The 16,472-nt window shown below is 38.8% G+C and overlaps 4 protein-coding genes across 4 annotated transcripts; 1 reads left to right on the plus strand and 3 right to left on the minus strand.

The window, feature by feature from the left end:
* Positions 1 to 697: 697 nt before the first annotated feature.
* Positions 698 to 3,676, minus strand: LOC111461599. Its single transcript, XM_023105184.1, has 7 exons — positions 3,508 to 3,676; positions 3,114 to 3,322; positions 2,744 to 2,829; positions 2,473 to 2,619; positions 1,905 to 2,028; positions 1,002 to 1,288; positions 698 to 927 (listed from the first exon to the last, which is right to left on the minus strand). Exons 2-7 carry the CDS (start codon positions 3,289 to 3,291, stop codon positions 835 to 837), a joined length of 915 nt encoding a protein of 304 aa, XP_022960952.1. The 5' UTR covers positions 3,292 to 3,322; positions 3,508 to 3,676; the 3' UTR covers positions 698 to 834.
* A 417-nt stretch (positions 3,677 to 4,093) lies between these two features.
* LOC111461766 (26S proteasome regulatory subunit 8 homolog A-like) lies at positions 4,094 to 7,574 on the minus strand. The gene is made up of 9 exons (XM_023105409.1): positions 7,255 to 7,574; positions 6,811 to 6,908; positions 5,995 to 6,219; positions 5,842 to 5,904; positions 5,596 to 5,759; positions 5,203 to 5,359; positions 5,011 to 5,109; positions 4,621 to 4,731; positions 4,094 to 4,529 (listed from the first exon to the last, which is right to left on the minus strand). The coding sequence occupies exons 1-9, from the start codon at positions 7,451 to 7,453 to the stop codon at positions 4,389 to 4,391; spliced, it is 1,257 nt and encodes a 418-aa protein (XP_022961177.1). The 5' UTR covers positions 7,454 to 7,574; the 3' UTR covers positions 4,094 to 4,388.
* Positions 7,575 to 7,998: 424 nt separating this feature from the next.
* LOC111461767 (serine-threonine kinase receptor-associated protein-like) lies at positions 7,999 to 11,897 on the plus strand. Its single transcript, XM_023105410.1, has 7 exons — positions 7,999 to 8,537; positions 8,845 to 8,980; positions 9,868 to 9,949; positions 10,565 to 10,740; positions 10,853 to 10,990; positions 11,068 to 11,207; positions 11,303 to 11,897. The coding sequence occupies exons 1-7, from the start codon at positions 8,420 to 8,422 to the stop codon at positions 11,569 to 11,571; spliced, it is 1,059 nt and encodes a 352-aa protein (XP_022961178.1). The 5' UTR covers positions 7,999 to 8,419; the 3' UTR covers positions 11,572 to 11,897.
* Positions 11,898 to 12,511: 614 nt separating this feature from the next.
* On the minus strand, positions 12,512 to 15,152 carry LOC111461763 (3-ketoacyl-CoA synthase 11). The gene is made up of 2 exons (XM_023105407.1): positions 14,772 to 15,152; positions 12,512 to 14,327 (listed from the first exon to the last, which is right to left on the minus strand). The coding sequence occupies exon 2, from the start codon at positions 14,319 to 14,321 to the stop codon at positions 12,780 to 12,782; it is 1,542 nt and encodes a 513-aa protein (XP_022961175.1). The 5' UTR covers positions 14,322 to 14,327; positions 14,772 to 15,152; the 3' UTR covers positions 12,512 to 12,779.
* Positions 15,153 to 16,472: the final 1,320 nt, after the last annotated feature.

Consider the following 16,472-nt stretch of genomic DNA (forward strand, 5'->3'; position numbering starts at 1 on the left):
CACACCGGCCAAGTCAAGAAAAGGACTTCTAATAGTCAAGATGATGGGGGAGCGCATTAGATATTTACCTAAACCGATTTTTTCGAAACTCGGTTCCCCTCTCCTTTGGCAAGTGCTTCGTGTCACCGAGTTTATCAAGAGCTTTCATTTTTGTACATCAATCTAAATTCACACAAACTGATCCTTTTAGAATCGTACTTGAAAATCCATTATTTCAATCCATTATTTTGGCTGAGTTGGAGTGTACATTTTCTCCTCCTAAAGTTGTTGATGAACAACTTTGTTGAAGGGCTAAGTTCTTGAAAATAATTAGTTCTGTGTTTATGTCATTCCAAACAAATATTAAGCTAGTACGAGCAACATCGATCAACGAGTGGTTTCCAGTCCAACAATTGGCCCGAATTTTAATTTTAAAAGAACATTAAAAAATCTTGTCTTCAAACTTCACAAATACTCATGTTAATTAAATTTACCCAACAGGCAATAGCAGCATTCTAAAATCAATCATGGGCAGACATTAAATTTCACCAAGAATGTATCTTAAGAATAACCATCTTCAAAAGAACAACGAATCTAAATGAATAATGTCACACGCGACATCGACTTCAGATTTGACAAATTTTCAATGATTTTAAGTACAGAACCTATTGTAAGCTTAAAAACTGAAACAGATGCTCAGAATGCAAGAAGGGGTCAGTGAGAAATGAGTTAAAATCTATTTTCCACATTGCTCATTCATAACAACGGTGTCAAGCAGATGCACATTGTATCATCTCAAACAAAAGAACCTAACAAACAAAATGACAGAAACTGAACAACCTCATCTGCCATTCATTACAGAAGCTGTAGCATTTTCAAGTGCTGTTCGTGTTCGGGTTCCAATTTTGGAGGAGTATAACAACCATGAAGATCCTCCACCACGTATTCCTACAAGGAATTGAAGTATAAAAACCAGCAACAGGAGGTTTTAAATCCACTAACAAAAAACGGTGGAACCTTACTTTAGTCAGCTCCCTTTTGGTGAGAATGTGGTAATGCCTTTGCCAGATTCTTTGAATACCCATAGTGGCAGCAAGGAAACCATAAGCTATGCCAAGGATTACAAAGATAACAACGAAGACAATAACAAGTGCAAAGCAGGCCTCCATAGACGCAGGGAAACAATCCAAGATGCCCCATCCATAGCAACAGTTGTGACATCCAGCAACTCGTGGATCATTACTATTCAGGGAGGAACAATGTAGTATGAGGCCGAAGAATCCGAGCAGAACAAAGAAGGCCAGGACCCCTGATATTATGAAAAATAAGCACATAGAAAGACAATAGTAAATCAAAACCATGAAACAAGTCATTGATTATGTGTATTTGATCTCGAACCGTTAAATTTGTCGAAAGAAATGGGCAAACAATGACATTTTTTCATTTTTCTTTTTATGATAAACTTAACTTTTATTCAGAAGAATGTAGGAAAACACGGACAAACCAAATGGAGAAGGCCACAAAAAGGGAGCAAACTACAGGAAGGGGTTCCATTCGAGTAAAATGAGACCTAACGAATAATTTCAAAAAGATCTCGATATAGAGAATCTAACAAGAGCCAGAACATCATCGGATGAACTCAAACGTCCTGAAGATTCTATTATTTCTCTCGCCATCGAACCTCACAAAATAACACAAAACACAAATGTTCACAAAAACAGCCATTTCTCACATTGACATTGATTCATATAAACGAAGGAAACATTATCAAATTGAAATGGATGCTGAATCTCCGCTACTTTATCTTAAGCATGGACGAACAACAATACACAGGGAAGTCTGAATTTATCCATGTGATAATCCGACACATCTCAGATCCAGTTCTTAAAGAAACAGCTGACTCGTTTAAATCAAAAGTAGCTTACCGACACAATAATAAAACGGAATAGGATGTTTGGACAGAATACGGTCCCATCCATCATTGAAAGAATTCCTGAATGCCCCGTCTTTGTCCATAATATATGCATAACCACCCATTGCCGCTATTAACTGCAAAAAGAAGATAAATCCTCCATTATCTAACTAGACACCAAATCTTCCACAAAAGTTTAAGTTCAAACATTTGTTCTTTACTTTTCTTTTGGGTTGATCGACATCAAGTGAACGAGACATGCTTAAATGAAACAAATTATTACAAATCCTTAAGAGCGAGAGCACCTAAAAAATACGAGTCAAAAGTTCCTTGCAAGCCTGAAAAATTAAAAGTTGAATAACGAGTACACTTGACACATTCTATATCGTTCTATTCTATAGGTCGTACAAATGTGTCCTTGAGTTCTACAGAAAACTAAAAGCTGAATATCCACATAGCAGCTTGATACTAATTACAAACTCAACCCTTGCTATTCATAAAAAGAGAATAGTAATGAAGTTCTCGATAAAAGGTTGGCATATTCAATAATAATTCTATGACGAAAGTATAAGTCGACTCACAGTTTGTACAGCTAGAAATACAAGGAGGACATCTCTTGCCACAAAAAGCCTGAATTTAACTTTACGCCAAGAGTTGTCCTCAAATAAGGAAACTTGCAGGTGAAATTGGGCTTTGCATGTTGTGCAATGCGAGAAAGCAAACCCTTCCTGCAGAATTACAAGAATCCTTTCAGATTGATTAAGATCATAAGAAAAATAGAATAGGAAACAATCAAATCCTTCATAGCCGAAAGCAGGAACAGCATAGAAGAACTCAAATAAAGAAATTTGCCTTAACGGAGCGCCAATGATCAAGACAAGATCGATGGACAAACTGCTGTGTGCCTTTGCACATGCATGGAGAAATCAGTTCATCTTCTGTAAAATGGAAAATTGCATTTGAGCCAAGTGGAAGAAGGTGTTACCCCAGCAGCTATGAAAACAGAACTTACATGATTGTACAGCCATTAAAGACCAAACAAGATTCACTTTCCAGCAAAAACAAGGATTCAAAATAATTTGAAATGGATCTTCAATTCTTGTAACAATGATATAAGTTGAGTTATAATCCAGTGGACTAAACAAAGGAATCACCCGCCAAGATTCGATGAAGCTAAAATTCAACAGAGCAATAACTTGTACGAAACTACGATGAAATTCACCTGGTTCGGCATCGCTCTCTAGGCAAATACGACAACAAGGAATGGAACCAGCTTCAGTATCCTCGTTCTTAATTTCATCAGAGGTTTCATGGGATGAATCGGGCTGATTCTCAAGCAGAGGATCAGAGTCACTAGGGGTTTGGCCAATTGATGACTCCAATTGTACTTCCCCTTTCATTGGTTATCTTCTTGCCCAGCCCTAGAACAAACTGAATCACAAATTCACAGAGATCGAAAACCAATACCCAGAATAAGAATTAGATATCTCGAAGTCAATCATTGAGGAAATTACAGGTTGGGGCTTCAGAGCATTCGAATTAACCATGGGAAAACGGGTCAAAGTAATTGGAATAAACAGAAACAAAGACATTAGAGAGAGCTCCGTATTGAGTACCTGAAGTCGAGGAACGATTCGGACTCGATTATCTGCAGATGCTGATCGATATTAATGCAAAGTACAATAAAAATGTTGAAGAAGGGCCTGCAAGTGCAAAGCAGATGGGATGTCTCCTTTAACGATTCCCCGCGCGGATGATGGTGATTCATAATGACCATAATAATGATCTTCATACTTCCCCATTTTCCTCGTCTTTCCATTTGGGGCCTCGCCTCATCCGTAAATCTGTCAGGGAATGGGCTCGTCTGTTTTGGGCTCAAGGGATGAATTTCAGATGAACCCACAAGATTCATGATTTTGATTTGATGTGTTAGACGTTACTACCGACAGTTTTCCACCGATGAATCTCATCATACACAAATTCAAAGTATTTTAGCAATTCTTCTTCATACATTCAACACATCCGTGTCCCATACCTCGTTCCATCCCATTCGTTGTTCTTCATATACACAAACAAGTTTTACTATTTAGCGACTTTGATAATTCGAGAATAGACAATTTAATCGGGTTCTTATAAGAAATTAACTATTCAATTGATTTTGAGAAAGAAATTATCACTGAGAATCCTATAAGAACTTCCAGATTGATATCAAGTAAATGTAGAACGATCTTCCAGATTATCAGCCAACTGATAATTTCTCAACTTGTCAATACATTTGGAGATGGGGTAAAAGAAATGTTGCAAGGGAGGCTTTTAAGTTACAAGATGGACGTGAAGATAAATGAGTTGACGACTAGAATACATCATTCAAGGTATCAGATAGATACCAAGTTCAAGAAATCTCCAAGAACAGCTCAGGTGAGGTGAAGAATTTCAGAACAAAAGGGTAAAAGTAACATTGATATTCACCATGCCTTGGCTGCTTTGTACGACGATTCTACTTCCAGAGCTTTCGCAACGACATGTTCTTCTCGGATTCCTTCTTCATCACCTTGGCAACAGCCATCTCGAAATCTTCCTGAGTCACATGAACCCGTCTTTCCCTCAACGCAAACATCCCTGCTTCTGTGCAGACCGCCTGTATTCGATCACAAAATGTGCCACCAAAATGTAATTGATGAGCACTCAAGATTGTTTCCAACTATATTAGCATCAAAAGATTAATATACCTTGAGCTCTGCACCAGATGCACCATTCATTTTCTCTGCAATTTTCTTCAAATCAATCCCACGCATCAGATTCATTTTCCGTGAATGTATTTTCAAGATATCAAACCGGGACTGCATTACGTATGAACTAAATGTCAGTATATCGATATAGCAAGAGCGACTGTGATTGACACGACTCTTCAATCCGAAAGGCATGTAGAGTGCCTCAGAAAGAGTACATTAAAGCATAAACAAACCAAGAAGATGAGTAGCTTTTATCTCTCCATTACGAACAAACTTACAATTCCTTTCGGGCCAAGAGTGCCTCAGAAAGAGTCACAACGTTCATCGAGTCGCTATAGTAATCTTTAAATAACAAGAGTATATACCGAAACAAGTAGTGGTACTTACATCCTCGTTAGGATTTGGGAATTCAATCTTCCTGTCAATTCGTCCTGGCCTTAGAAGAGCTTGATCCAGGATATCGATCCTATTGGTGGCCATCAAGACCTGTAATACAGCCGAGCGGATAGAAACCAACTTTAAACGAAAACCAATATCTGGCTTAAACGCTTCATTACATATGGCGTTTATGCACTGTACCTTGATCTTATTTGATGCTTCAAACCCATCAAGCTGGTTAAGAAGTTCCAACATAGTACGCTGCACCTCGCTATCACCATTACCACTCCCAGATTCCATTCGAGCAGACCCAATGCTATCAATTTCATCCATGAAAATGATAGAAGGTGCATGCTCCCTGCAGAGGAAAATCAAAAATTTGTTGCAGTTGGAACAATAAAAGTAAGATTATATGTAAAGATATATCCATTAAATAAAATTTTGGCACCAAAAGATCAGCTCCTAATTTGGATTCTAGACATTAGTGGCAGTCAAGGAAAAAATCCCATACATACATAAAGCAGGGAGGTTAGGGTCAACAACACCGAGTGAGCGAATTTACATTGAAACACGGAAGAAAATGTCAGAACAAACCTGGCCATGACGAAAAGCTCTCTCACCATTCTAGAACCTTCTCCAATATATTTCTGGACCAATTCAGACCCAGAAACCCTGATGAAAGTACAATCTGTATGGTGAGCCACTGCTCTAGCCAACAGCGTCTTCCCCGTACCAGGTGGTCCATATAGCAGAACGCCCTATTAGAAGTGCATGGTGAGATATCTATGTTTAATAAGACCAACATGAAGCATATCAAGAAACTCTGCAGGCAGTGTTTACCTTTGGTTGAGCTATTCCAAGACTCTCAAATAGTTCAGGATGCTTAATGGGGAGTTCAATAACCTTCAGATTGGAATTACCATTTCAGAATTTACAGATACTTGACTAATAAGTAGTTGACATAAATAAGAAAGATATTTGCAATGTACAAACCTCTTTTATTTCTTTTATTTGCTGGTCGAGACCACCGATCATATCATAAGTAGAATCAGGAACCTTTTCAACTTTCATAAGATTAACGAGTGGATCTACTTTGCTTGGCAAGACTAAATGAAGAACATAGCTGTCGTTACGGAGAGCAACTCTGGTTGAAGGTGTGATTTTCGTGATATCGATACTTTTGTCTATGTCAACAACATATTTCCCTTCCGGGTGAACCTGTGCAGGTGAGCAAAGAGAAGTTGGAAAAAAAAAAACTTTCCAATTAGCTAGCTAGTTGAGATTGAACGTTTTGAAACTAAACTTCTAAGATCATATCACTAAAGATATACAAATATGAATTATGAAAAATAAGAAGATGATAACGCTAATAATTTTGAGCACAACAGCCAAGTTCTATTGCCCGGCATCTGTAAGAGTAAAGTCTCACTATTTAAATAATATGGACTATATGATTGTAACAGCCCAAACCCACCGCTAGCAGATATTGTCCGCTTTGGCCCATTAGGTATCGCCGCCAGCCTCACGATTTTAAAACATGTCTTCTAGGGAGAGGTTTCACACCCTTATAAGGAATGCTTCGTTCCCCTCTCCCACCGATGTGGGAGCTCACAATGATGCAACTCGAGCACATTTTAATTACAGAAAGAGGAGTTTCCAAACAAACATTCTATACAATATCAATATGTATCCCAGTGCATAGAGTGAGTAACCAAGGGAAGGTGAATGGTAAATTGGTAATGAATTTGTAATTTATTTATTATTTTTTTTCTGAAATAAAGAAGAAAAAAAAAAGACAAAGCCACCAACCTTAACTAAAACTTTGTTCTTTCCCATGACTTTAACAACTTCACCAACATAGGATCCTGGCTCTTGAAGCAGCTGCAGCTCTTCCCGGAGCATTCGCACTGTAAATATTAATATGACATATAAATGCAATAGCCTCAAATAAATCCAACAGAATAATGTTGAAGGACAGCCATAAAAATTATAAGAATGAAAGAGAACTAATTAAATGTTCTTGTATCTTCCTTTGAAGTATTCAAGTATTTTATTTTTCCCCAATTCACTTTTCTCACTACAATTGACTCGGGCTTCAACTCTTATAGCCACTTAATTATGTAACCATTCATCAGCGGAACAAACAAAAAGTATGACATTTGTGGACTGACCAACTCTTACGCTTTAAACCCAATCACAAGGAAATTGTGTGAAACCAAAGCTACCCAAAAAAAATTCAAAATTGATTGGTACCTTTGGAATTCAGCTCGTTCCGTTGAGCTTCAAGACGATTCAGATTATGGGTCTTTTGACGAACCTGGAGCTGGAGCTCGTGAATATGTTGAAGATAGTACTGCCTCAGACCCTCGCCTTGGTTCGTCGCCTGTTTCGCCGAGCAAGTACCGACCGATGCCGACGTCGCTAGCTGGGTCTCGACCTCCATTGTCGCCATTGGAAAAACCCTTAGAAATTCGAAGTTGTTTCACTAGACGATCGAGATTTGAACAAAGACGAGCAAACTGAAATGAGATTTCCTTGTACCAATCGATGTTCTGAAAGGGAGGTGGATGTTGCCGGTTTCTTGCGCTTTCGGCAAAGAAAAGAACGAGGACACGGGCCTCAGCATCCTAATAGGCCGGTCGCAAGTTGAAGTCCATCTCGATGAAGGCCCAAAAGAAAAGAAAGGAACGATGACACAGTCCTCAGCATCCTAATGGGCCGGTCGCAACTTGAAGCCCATCTCGACGAAGGCCCAAGAGAAAAGAAAGGAACGATGACACGGGCCTCAGCATCCTAATGGGCCGGTCGCAAATTGAAGCCCATCTCGACGTAGGCCCAAAAGAAAAGAAAGGAACGATGACACGGCCTCAGCATCCTAATGGGCCGGTCGCAAATTGAAGCCCATATCGACGCAGGCCCAAAAGAAAAGAAAGGAAAAAAAAAAGTAATAATAAAAAGTGATTTCATGATATATAAGATCAGGTCTGAAGCCAGTTACGGTTGCGCCTAGCCCTTCTCTAGGAAGCTCTGTTTTGTTAGATTTTCCTTTTAAAGGTTTAATTTTTTGAAAATTTTCTTCTCGCTGTAATTTTGGTTTAGATTTTGATTTTATCAGAGCCATTTTAGAGGGTTAGGAGGTGTGGGTGTTAGCTTTGTTGTTGGCGTCTCTCACCTGTGTTATATACCGCCATTTCTCGCTCCAATTTTCGATCGATCACAATTCAAAAAGCTTACTTCGATTCTACTGATCGCCTCGTTCTGTCTACAGTTGATTGTGAATTTATGAGGATTTGCGGCTTTAGGGTTTTGATTTGGTTATTTGTTCTTGAAATACAGGTTTAAAGGTATCAATAAAGAGCAAATCTATAGTTTTTAGGTTAGGTTTATAGAAGTGTAGAGTAGTTGATTTTTGTGAGAGATGGATAAGAAGAAAGTGGCTATTCCTCTTGTTTGCCATGGCCATTCTCGACCGGTCGTGGATCTATCTTATAGCCCTGTTACGCCGGATGGATTCTTCCTCATCAGTGCCAGCAAGGGTATGCAGTTAACTTTTTTTTTGTTTTGTTTTTTAGACGTGAATTTATGAATTGCGAAAGTTTCTAGATACTGTTAATTTAGAACATAATCAGTTTATGAGTGTTAAATGATTTTGGATCATTCTCGTTCAGTGTCAGTCCTTTTGACTTTAATAGATAGATGTGCTTAGACGTGGGCATTGTGATTTTAGCCTTTCTTGATGAGAGATTCCATGAAACCCATGTGTCTTGGTGGTTTGCTCAAAGCATAATCCACCGTTTATTATCCTGTGTTGCCTCTCAAGTATGCTTTTCTTGCGCCATTCAGATTCCAATCCCATGCTCAGAAATGGAGAAACTGGCGATTGGATTGGTACATTTGAAGGTCACAAAGGCGCAGTTTGGAGTTGTTGCCTGGATACCAATGCCTTACGTGCTGCCACTGGTTCTGCTGATTTTTCAGCGTATGTTTTTTTTCATTTGTTTTCATGATACGTTTTAAGAACTGCCATATTTTTTATTTTTGATAGTCATAACATTGTATGCAGTCTACAATTAGAGGAGTAGCTCTTCATGTGTATAGCATCGATGGGTAATAGGGATTTTCCTAACTTTTCTCGGGATTTATTAACCGATCAACATAGTTGAATTTTTCCTTATAGTTTGTTGTTTCAAGTACTACTTAATTTGATTCCCATGCTTCTTAGTTCCGCTTTACGGTCTGTACTCTTCTATATATACATTTAATATTTCAATTTCCTATGTGTTTCCTCTTTTTGGTACAGAGTGGTAGAATAGTTCTATTTTATTTGGCAAATTTGCAAGTAAGACTCCGTTATGGTTGAGGGTTCCGAAATGTCAATTCTGACGTTAGAAACTAGTTGGTTCTAGCCATTAGTCACAATGGTTAACCGACCTACCGACCAACTTACTAAACTCTGCTAAGGGTTACTTTCTATGCTTAAAATCTAACTACATCAGTTAGGAATCACATTGGCTGGACACTTGCTTTTGCTACCTTGTTTTCGTATGCCCCTTGCCAGTGCATTTTGCACCATGATGTTTTGGCAGAACTACCCATTGTAGTCTTCTTCCATTCTCGCCAGTATTTGCTTCCTCTAGTACTGCACCACCTTCTTACACCTTCTCCACTCCTCAGGCATACAGTAGCTTTTATTGTAATTATTTTGAAATTGATTATTTGTAAGCTTCATTTTGATGACAAAATCTTGTTTGTTAAATTTTACTACATTTGCAATGGAAGTTAGACATGTTTTTCAAGTGATTTTGTGACAATGATGGAGAATGGAATCATTGTTAGGATCCTTCATATTTGTGATTGAACTTACAGGAAAGTATGGGATGCATTAACTGGACATGTACTGCACTCATTTGAGCACAAGCATATTGTCCGTGCCTGTGCCTTTTCGGAGGTAATATCTTTTATCACATTCTTGATACACACACTTTGCTGATTTGCATATGATCATGCCCATAAGAAATTACATTGGAATCTACTATCAAATCATGGTGCATCTTTTTACCTTACTGACAATACCTAGGAATTAATCCCACAGTTGTCATCTACCTAGTTTTTCAAAACCCCAGAGTTCATGACAACTTGTAGGATACACAGTTGGCCCAAGTGAGGTTAATCCAGCTGCGCTTCAGTTGGCTTAGACACTATGGATATTATTATTAGAAAAAAGAAGTTTCACTTCTTGTTGGTGCGCAGGCTTGATTGATTCAATGTGATTGTGATTTATTCATGGGACTCTTGGTTTTTGAGTTATTTCGGTTTTGATAGGATTCGATGTATGGTTCTGCTGACATGATTACTCTCATTAGTTGTTTATTTGACTCGATCTCTTACTGCTTGTTATTCTCCCTCATTGCAGAAATGATTGTGGCAATATTTGAATTCTGACTGTTATTTACCAAATTGTGCTATCATCTTGTGATTATGTGGAATGATTTTGACGCTTAGATCTTTATCTTTAAGATGAATTTCTCTTTTTTCACTTGATACGTTTTCTAAAACGTGACAGGATACACACCTTCTATTGACTGGTGGTCTGGAGAAAGTACTACGAATATATGATTTGAATCGTCCTGATGCGCCTCCAAGAGAAGTGGATAAATCCCCCGGTTCAGTCAGAACTGTTACATGGCTTCACAGTGATCAAACAATATTAAGTTCTTGCACTGACATGGGAGGTGTCAGGTGTGTATTGCTGGGTGTTAATCTGCCTTCTCGTACTACATCGGTATTTATTTTCTTTTATTATTATTTAGATATTTGGTTAGTCTTATTAAGTTTAGTCGTGACCGAACAGATTATGGGATGTAAGAAGTGGCCAAATAGTTCAAACACTCGAAACCAAGTCATCAGTGACCAGTGCAGAAGTAAGTCAGGATGGACGGTATATAACAACTGCTGATGGATCTACCGTTAAATTTTGGGATGCAAATCAGTAAGTGTATTGCTTGCTTAAGCAGTGTTACTAGTAAATCATACTCTCCTCCTGATTTTTGTTCCCTCTCTTTTCAGCTTTGGCTTAGTCAAGAGCTACAATATGCCTTGCAATGTAGAATCCGCTTCGTTGGAACCGAAGTATGGGATGAAGTTCATAGCGGGTGGAGAGGATATGTGGATCCATGTATTTGATTTTCATACTGGTGATGAGATTGGTATGCTCTTCTGCTATATCATTCTCTTTCCTTTTTAGTTTGTCGCGCGTTCGGGATTGCTGAAGAATGCCCCTTGTGTTTAACTGTTGATGCAGCATGTAACAAGGGTCATCATGGACCTGTACATTGCTTGCGCTTTGCACCCGGAGGAGAATCCTATGCCTCTGGATCTGAGGATGGAACCATTAGGATATGGCAGACTGGTCCTTTAACACATGACGACTCAGATGAAGCTTTGGTCAATGGATCTATGGGAAAAGTAAAGGTAAGTGCAGACGAGGTCTCACGCAAGATCGAGGGGTTCAGTATCGCAGACGATGGAAAGTCCAGAGAGAAGGAGAAGGTAGAGGCGGGAAATGAGTGAAACCGTCTCTCCAATGCTCGACGGGAAAGCCAGCACAGCAGAGCGTTGAGCTTATATCCTATCCTATACAGGTTCATCTTTTGTGAGATATGGACTTTGCTGATTTTTTGTATACACTTTTAGTCAATTCTGCAGATATGGGTGTGAACTTGTCATCTCAATTGAACGCGTTTTCGTTATGGCGTTGTCTCGTGCTTTATATCTTTAAGATCTTTAGATCTTTAACCACTGTCATTGTAGTAGCAAAGACCACGTTGAAGAACAATTACATGAACAGTTTCTACTCCTCTAATTAAGCTATAATAAAATCGACATCGTCCAAGATTTTGTGTCGAATATTTCTACTCGATTTTAGAAGATTTACGTCCCAAAAGAACAAATCATTGGTATTCATTTAATACTGACTGGTACTCACTCTTCAGGAGATTGTTAGGCAATTTGATACGATCACGACAGGAGGATCCTTCCTGTATGGTGCTGCTTTCCTTATATTATTACATTTTTGGCTGCATTGTATCCCCAGATGGATTAACTTTAATTCAACCTGGGCCCACCACCACCACAAAAGTAATTCTTTTGTGTGTTTCCGTCATTCAGCAAAACCATGAACTTCTTCATAGAAAATAAGCAAAGCTACAGACATTTATGGAGAATAATTCTCATTCCAAATCCAGATCCCCAACTTTAAAAAGTAAAAGGAAAAGGAAAAGTCAAAGCAAGTGGTGTTGTAAACTTCCTGGTTAAGGTTTCTTGTGGGAAAGAAACTGATCTTCTGGTTGTGATGATCTGCACCAATGGCGATGACGATGGGATCGTTTTAGCAGAACGTGGTATATGGTCTTCGATCCATCGTGCGCCCGACCGCTGGATTCTTGAATCTCCTTAGCTGTCTCAAACAGATTACTAGAAGCATTCATTATGATAGAAGCAACATAGTAAGTTTAAGAAGTAGAAATGAATGATCCATCCAAATTGTCTGCTGAATTCAACACTTCCAATCCTCAATACAAATCAAGACATGAATGAAGCTTTCCCAAAGCATCTGCAAAGATGCAATGTTCTGCTCTCAACAAAGCTGGCCTAGAACACAAAAGAAAATGTCAATTTTTTAATATCAGCACAGGATGATCAATGGAAGATCTTGGCATCCCAACTCAGAGAGAAGACTAAAATGAATGAAAAACTGGAGTTAATTATAGTTTTGTTCTTCAAATGGCTGAAATTTTTGGAACATTGACTGGAAACTGGTCGATCTCATTCATCCATGGGCTCCTTTCTTTAGCTGGATTTATGGTTCTTAGAGCTTTCCAAACTGCACTATTGCACTTAAATCCTGAACCAAATGCTATTTGCCATGTTCTATCTCCTTTCTTCATTCGACCTTTCCCTTCTGTATATGCCAATTCATACCATAGAGAACTGCTCGACGTGTTGCCAAATCGGTACAGTGTCATCCTCGACGGCTCCATATGCCAATCAGATAGCTGCAAGTTCTTCTCCAGTTCGTCTAGAACCGCTCTTCCCCCAGCATGGATGCAGAAATGTTCAAATGCTAGTTTGAAGTCAGGGATGTAAGGCTTGATCTTCATTTTGAAGAGTTTCTTACCGACTAACGTACCGAAGAAGAGAAGCTGTTCCGACATTGGAAGAACAAGAGGTCCCAACGTCGTGATGTTAGTCTTCAATGCATCACCTGCAACTGCCATTAAGTCTTTGGATAAAGTAACACCAATCTTCCCAGTTGAGTCCTCTTCCTGAGTAACACAGCTAAAGCACTTATCGTCTGCTCCCTTGTGGGTACGAACAGTATGAACTAATTGATATTTGGACCTCCTCCTCTCAGATCTTCTGTTTGAAAGCAATATTGCAGCTCCACCCATCCGAAATAAGCAATTAGAGACAAGCTTCGATCGGTCGTTCCCGAAATACCAGTTCAATGTAATGTTCTCCATGCTAATTACCAGGGCATAAGAATTGGGATGGACCTGAAGCAGCTGCTTAGCAAGATCAATAGAGATTAGTCCTGCACTGCAACCCATCCCACCAAGATTGTAACTAACGATGTTCCCTCTAAGCTTGTAGTGGTTGATGACCATTGCAGAAAGCGATGGAGTCGGATTGAACAAGCTACAATTCACGATCAAGATACCGATATCTTTCGGTTTCACACTCGTCTTAGCTAGAAGCTCATCAATAGCACCAAACATCACAATTTCAGCTTCTTTTCGAGCTTCTGCCATGGAGGGGTTTGGAGGAATATTGAGAACAGCCTCAGGAAGATAAGTTGAATCTCCAAGGCCAGATCTCTCAAGGATTTTCCTTTGGAACTGAAGATTCTCCTCTGTAAATGTCCCTGTCATCTGAGATTGATCCATAAAAATCTTCTTCGTGCATTTACGAGCTTCATCGGGCTTGTAGCACGAAAAGTTAACAAGGTACACAGGGCGAGGACGGGTTAGAAAGTACAAGGTAGACAAGAAAACAAGGAGGGTCGAACAAAGAATGACAGAAACTAAGTTATATTGGAGATGACCCCAAACTTCACGAAGATCTTGAAGGGAGAAAGTAGAAAGCTGAGCAGCAATCACAACAACCAGAGGTGAAAGGAAGAGGTACATTCCATGAGTGATGAGATAGTGATAGCCAAGTTTCACATATTTGAGTTTGACAGACTTTTTAAAATCAGGGAGGCTTCGTGAAGACGGTGATTGTGTGCTTAGCAAGGGTGTGGATGGCTTTGGCTCCGTCATTTCCCCCTGATAAATTCTCAACAACTTAATCAACTATGAACAAAGTAAACTGCAGAAACATACATGGATCTAAACTATGAACAACAAATCCTTAAGCCGATGCAATAGAAAACAAATCTCATCCACAAATGGTTTTTGTTCATCCAGCAGAAAGAAACAGCATGCCCTTTCAGAAGATATACACAAAAAAGGTAAATATATAGCAGTGGAGAGCATACATTATTCCTAAAAACACTAAATCTTGTTCATCGCGTGAAAAATCCACAATATAAACACAACCCCAGAAGAATATTCACAGAAAACTCAGAATTCAGCATGAAAAACCCAACAATGATGCAGCAAATCGAGGAAGAAACCAGATCAAAGAACAGAAACAAGAAACAAAGAAAAGGGTATGCTGAAATTCAAGTTGAAAAGAGAAAAAAGGAGAAACCCAGATAGGAAACAGACCTGAAAACTCAAATCCCTGGGCAGGCCGCAGGAATCTCGGTTGAGAGAGGGCCAAAGAGGAAGAGAGTTGAGAGAGGAAATGGAGCGATATATACAAAGGGCTTAAAAGTGGACCAAAAAAGAAGAAGAAAAAGGAGATTGGAATAAAATTAAGAAGTAAAAAGTGGATTAAGAAAAGGGTTAACTGGGATTAGAGGTGGGGGCAGAACGTGACAAGAAGGAAGAAGAAGCGGGGGCCTTAACGGAGAGGGAAGGGCATAGCCATAGATGAAGGCGGCGAGGAACGAGGATTAGATGCAAGTGACGACGGCGCTGTCTGGCGCTGGCGCTGCCTTGTTTTGAATTGGGATTTGATCATTGTCTGTTTCTTCCTGTCTCTGTAACCAATCCCTCAATTCTCCTCCTCCATTTTTACTCCATTTTATTTTAATAAATTATTTCTTTTTCGTTATTATTTTACCCGACAATCATTTATTTCTGCCTTAATTTTCAAAAGGTAAGATATATAATTCATAAAAATAAATAAATAAATAATTAATTAATTATACAGCTAGGATTATGCATTTTATGAAACCTTTTACATGAGAAAAGGGTGGGGGGACCATGAAGTAAGGGCTGGCTGGCTGGCTGGCTAAGTTTGAGGACGAATAGAGTTGCGCCACGTGTAATATTTGAAACGCCTTAATAATAAATAAATAAACAAATAATTGGCTGTTCTCGACTGCCACCTATTTTGAATCTGGGTTTGTCTGTTTCCTTTTGATTTTTCTTTTCTCCATTGATAAGTCAAATTTGTCCGACAACTAATTATGTCATTTTCGTTGATGATTAATAAATCGAGATCTTATTTAAATAAGAATAATATTGAATTTAAAATAATGGTAAAAGAATTAAAATTTATTATTTATACGGACTCAATTATAATAATTTTAAAGCTTAACGTCCTTAGATTATAACAATTCTATGGTAGGTAACTTTTAAAAGAAATAAAATTAAAATAAAGGACAGACAAATTAATAGAGTACAAAACTTAGGTTCAAGTTTTCCCTTATTCTGATGATGTAGAGAGCGACGGAGGAGTTATTGAAGTGTTGGCTCGCACTAAGATAGAGATGATAACTAAGTTACATAAAGAATATGGGGAGGTCAACAACATGTCGTGGAAGGAGATAACGGGTGGAGCCAATGACCCATTAAGACTGCCGTATCTACAACTACATCTCGGAGCCGTGGCTTGTCACTGTTATATTCACTCCTCAAATGCAACAATACCTAAATATTTATTCACTTGTGCATCACAATTCGTCATGCACTATAAGCCTCAATAGAGCCCACGAATAGCGCATAGTTGGGCTTTGGCCCAAGTTGTCAAGTGGGCCAATATTCTATCTTCCCAAATGGATTTAGTAGAAATACGTGGGGAAATGGAGTAAATACTCGGAAGAGTCGACTATTTTAGTTGTACGGTTCCGGCACATGAAACATTATGGTACCAACGTCAGTAGTGACGCTCTAACCTAACATCTCAAACATTATGGTTTGTGTAACCGTTTAAACTCACTGCTAGTAGATATTGTCCGTATTAACCCATTTAAAATGTGTACATATCGTTATCAGTCTCACAGTTTTAAAATGTGTCTACTAAGAAGAGATTTTCATACCCATATAATAAATGCGTCATTCCCCTCTCCAACCGATGTG

Source organism: Cucurbita moschata, unplaced genomic scaffold (genome assembly GCF_002738365.1).
Source record: "Cucurbita moschata cultivar Rifu unplaced genomic scaffold, Cmos_1.0 Cmo_Scf00025, whole genome shotgun sequence".
Lineage (NCBI taxonomy): Eukaryota > Viridiplantae > Streptophyta > Magnoliopsida > Cucurbitales > Cucurbitaceae > Cucurbita > Cucurbita moschata.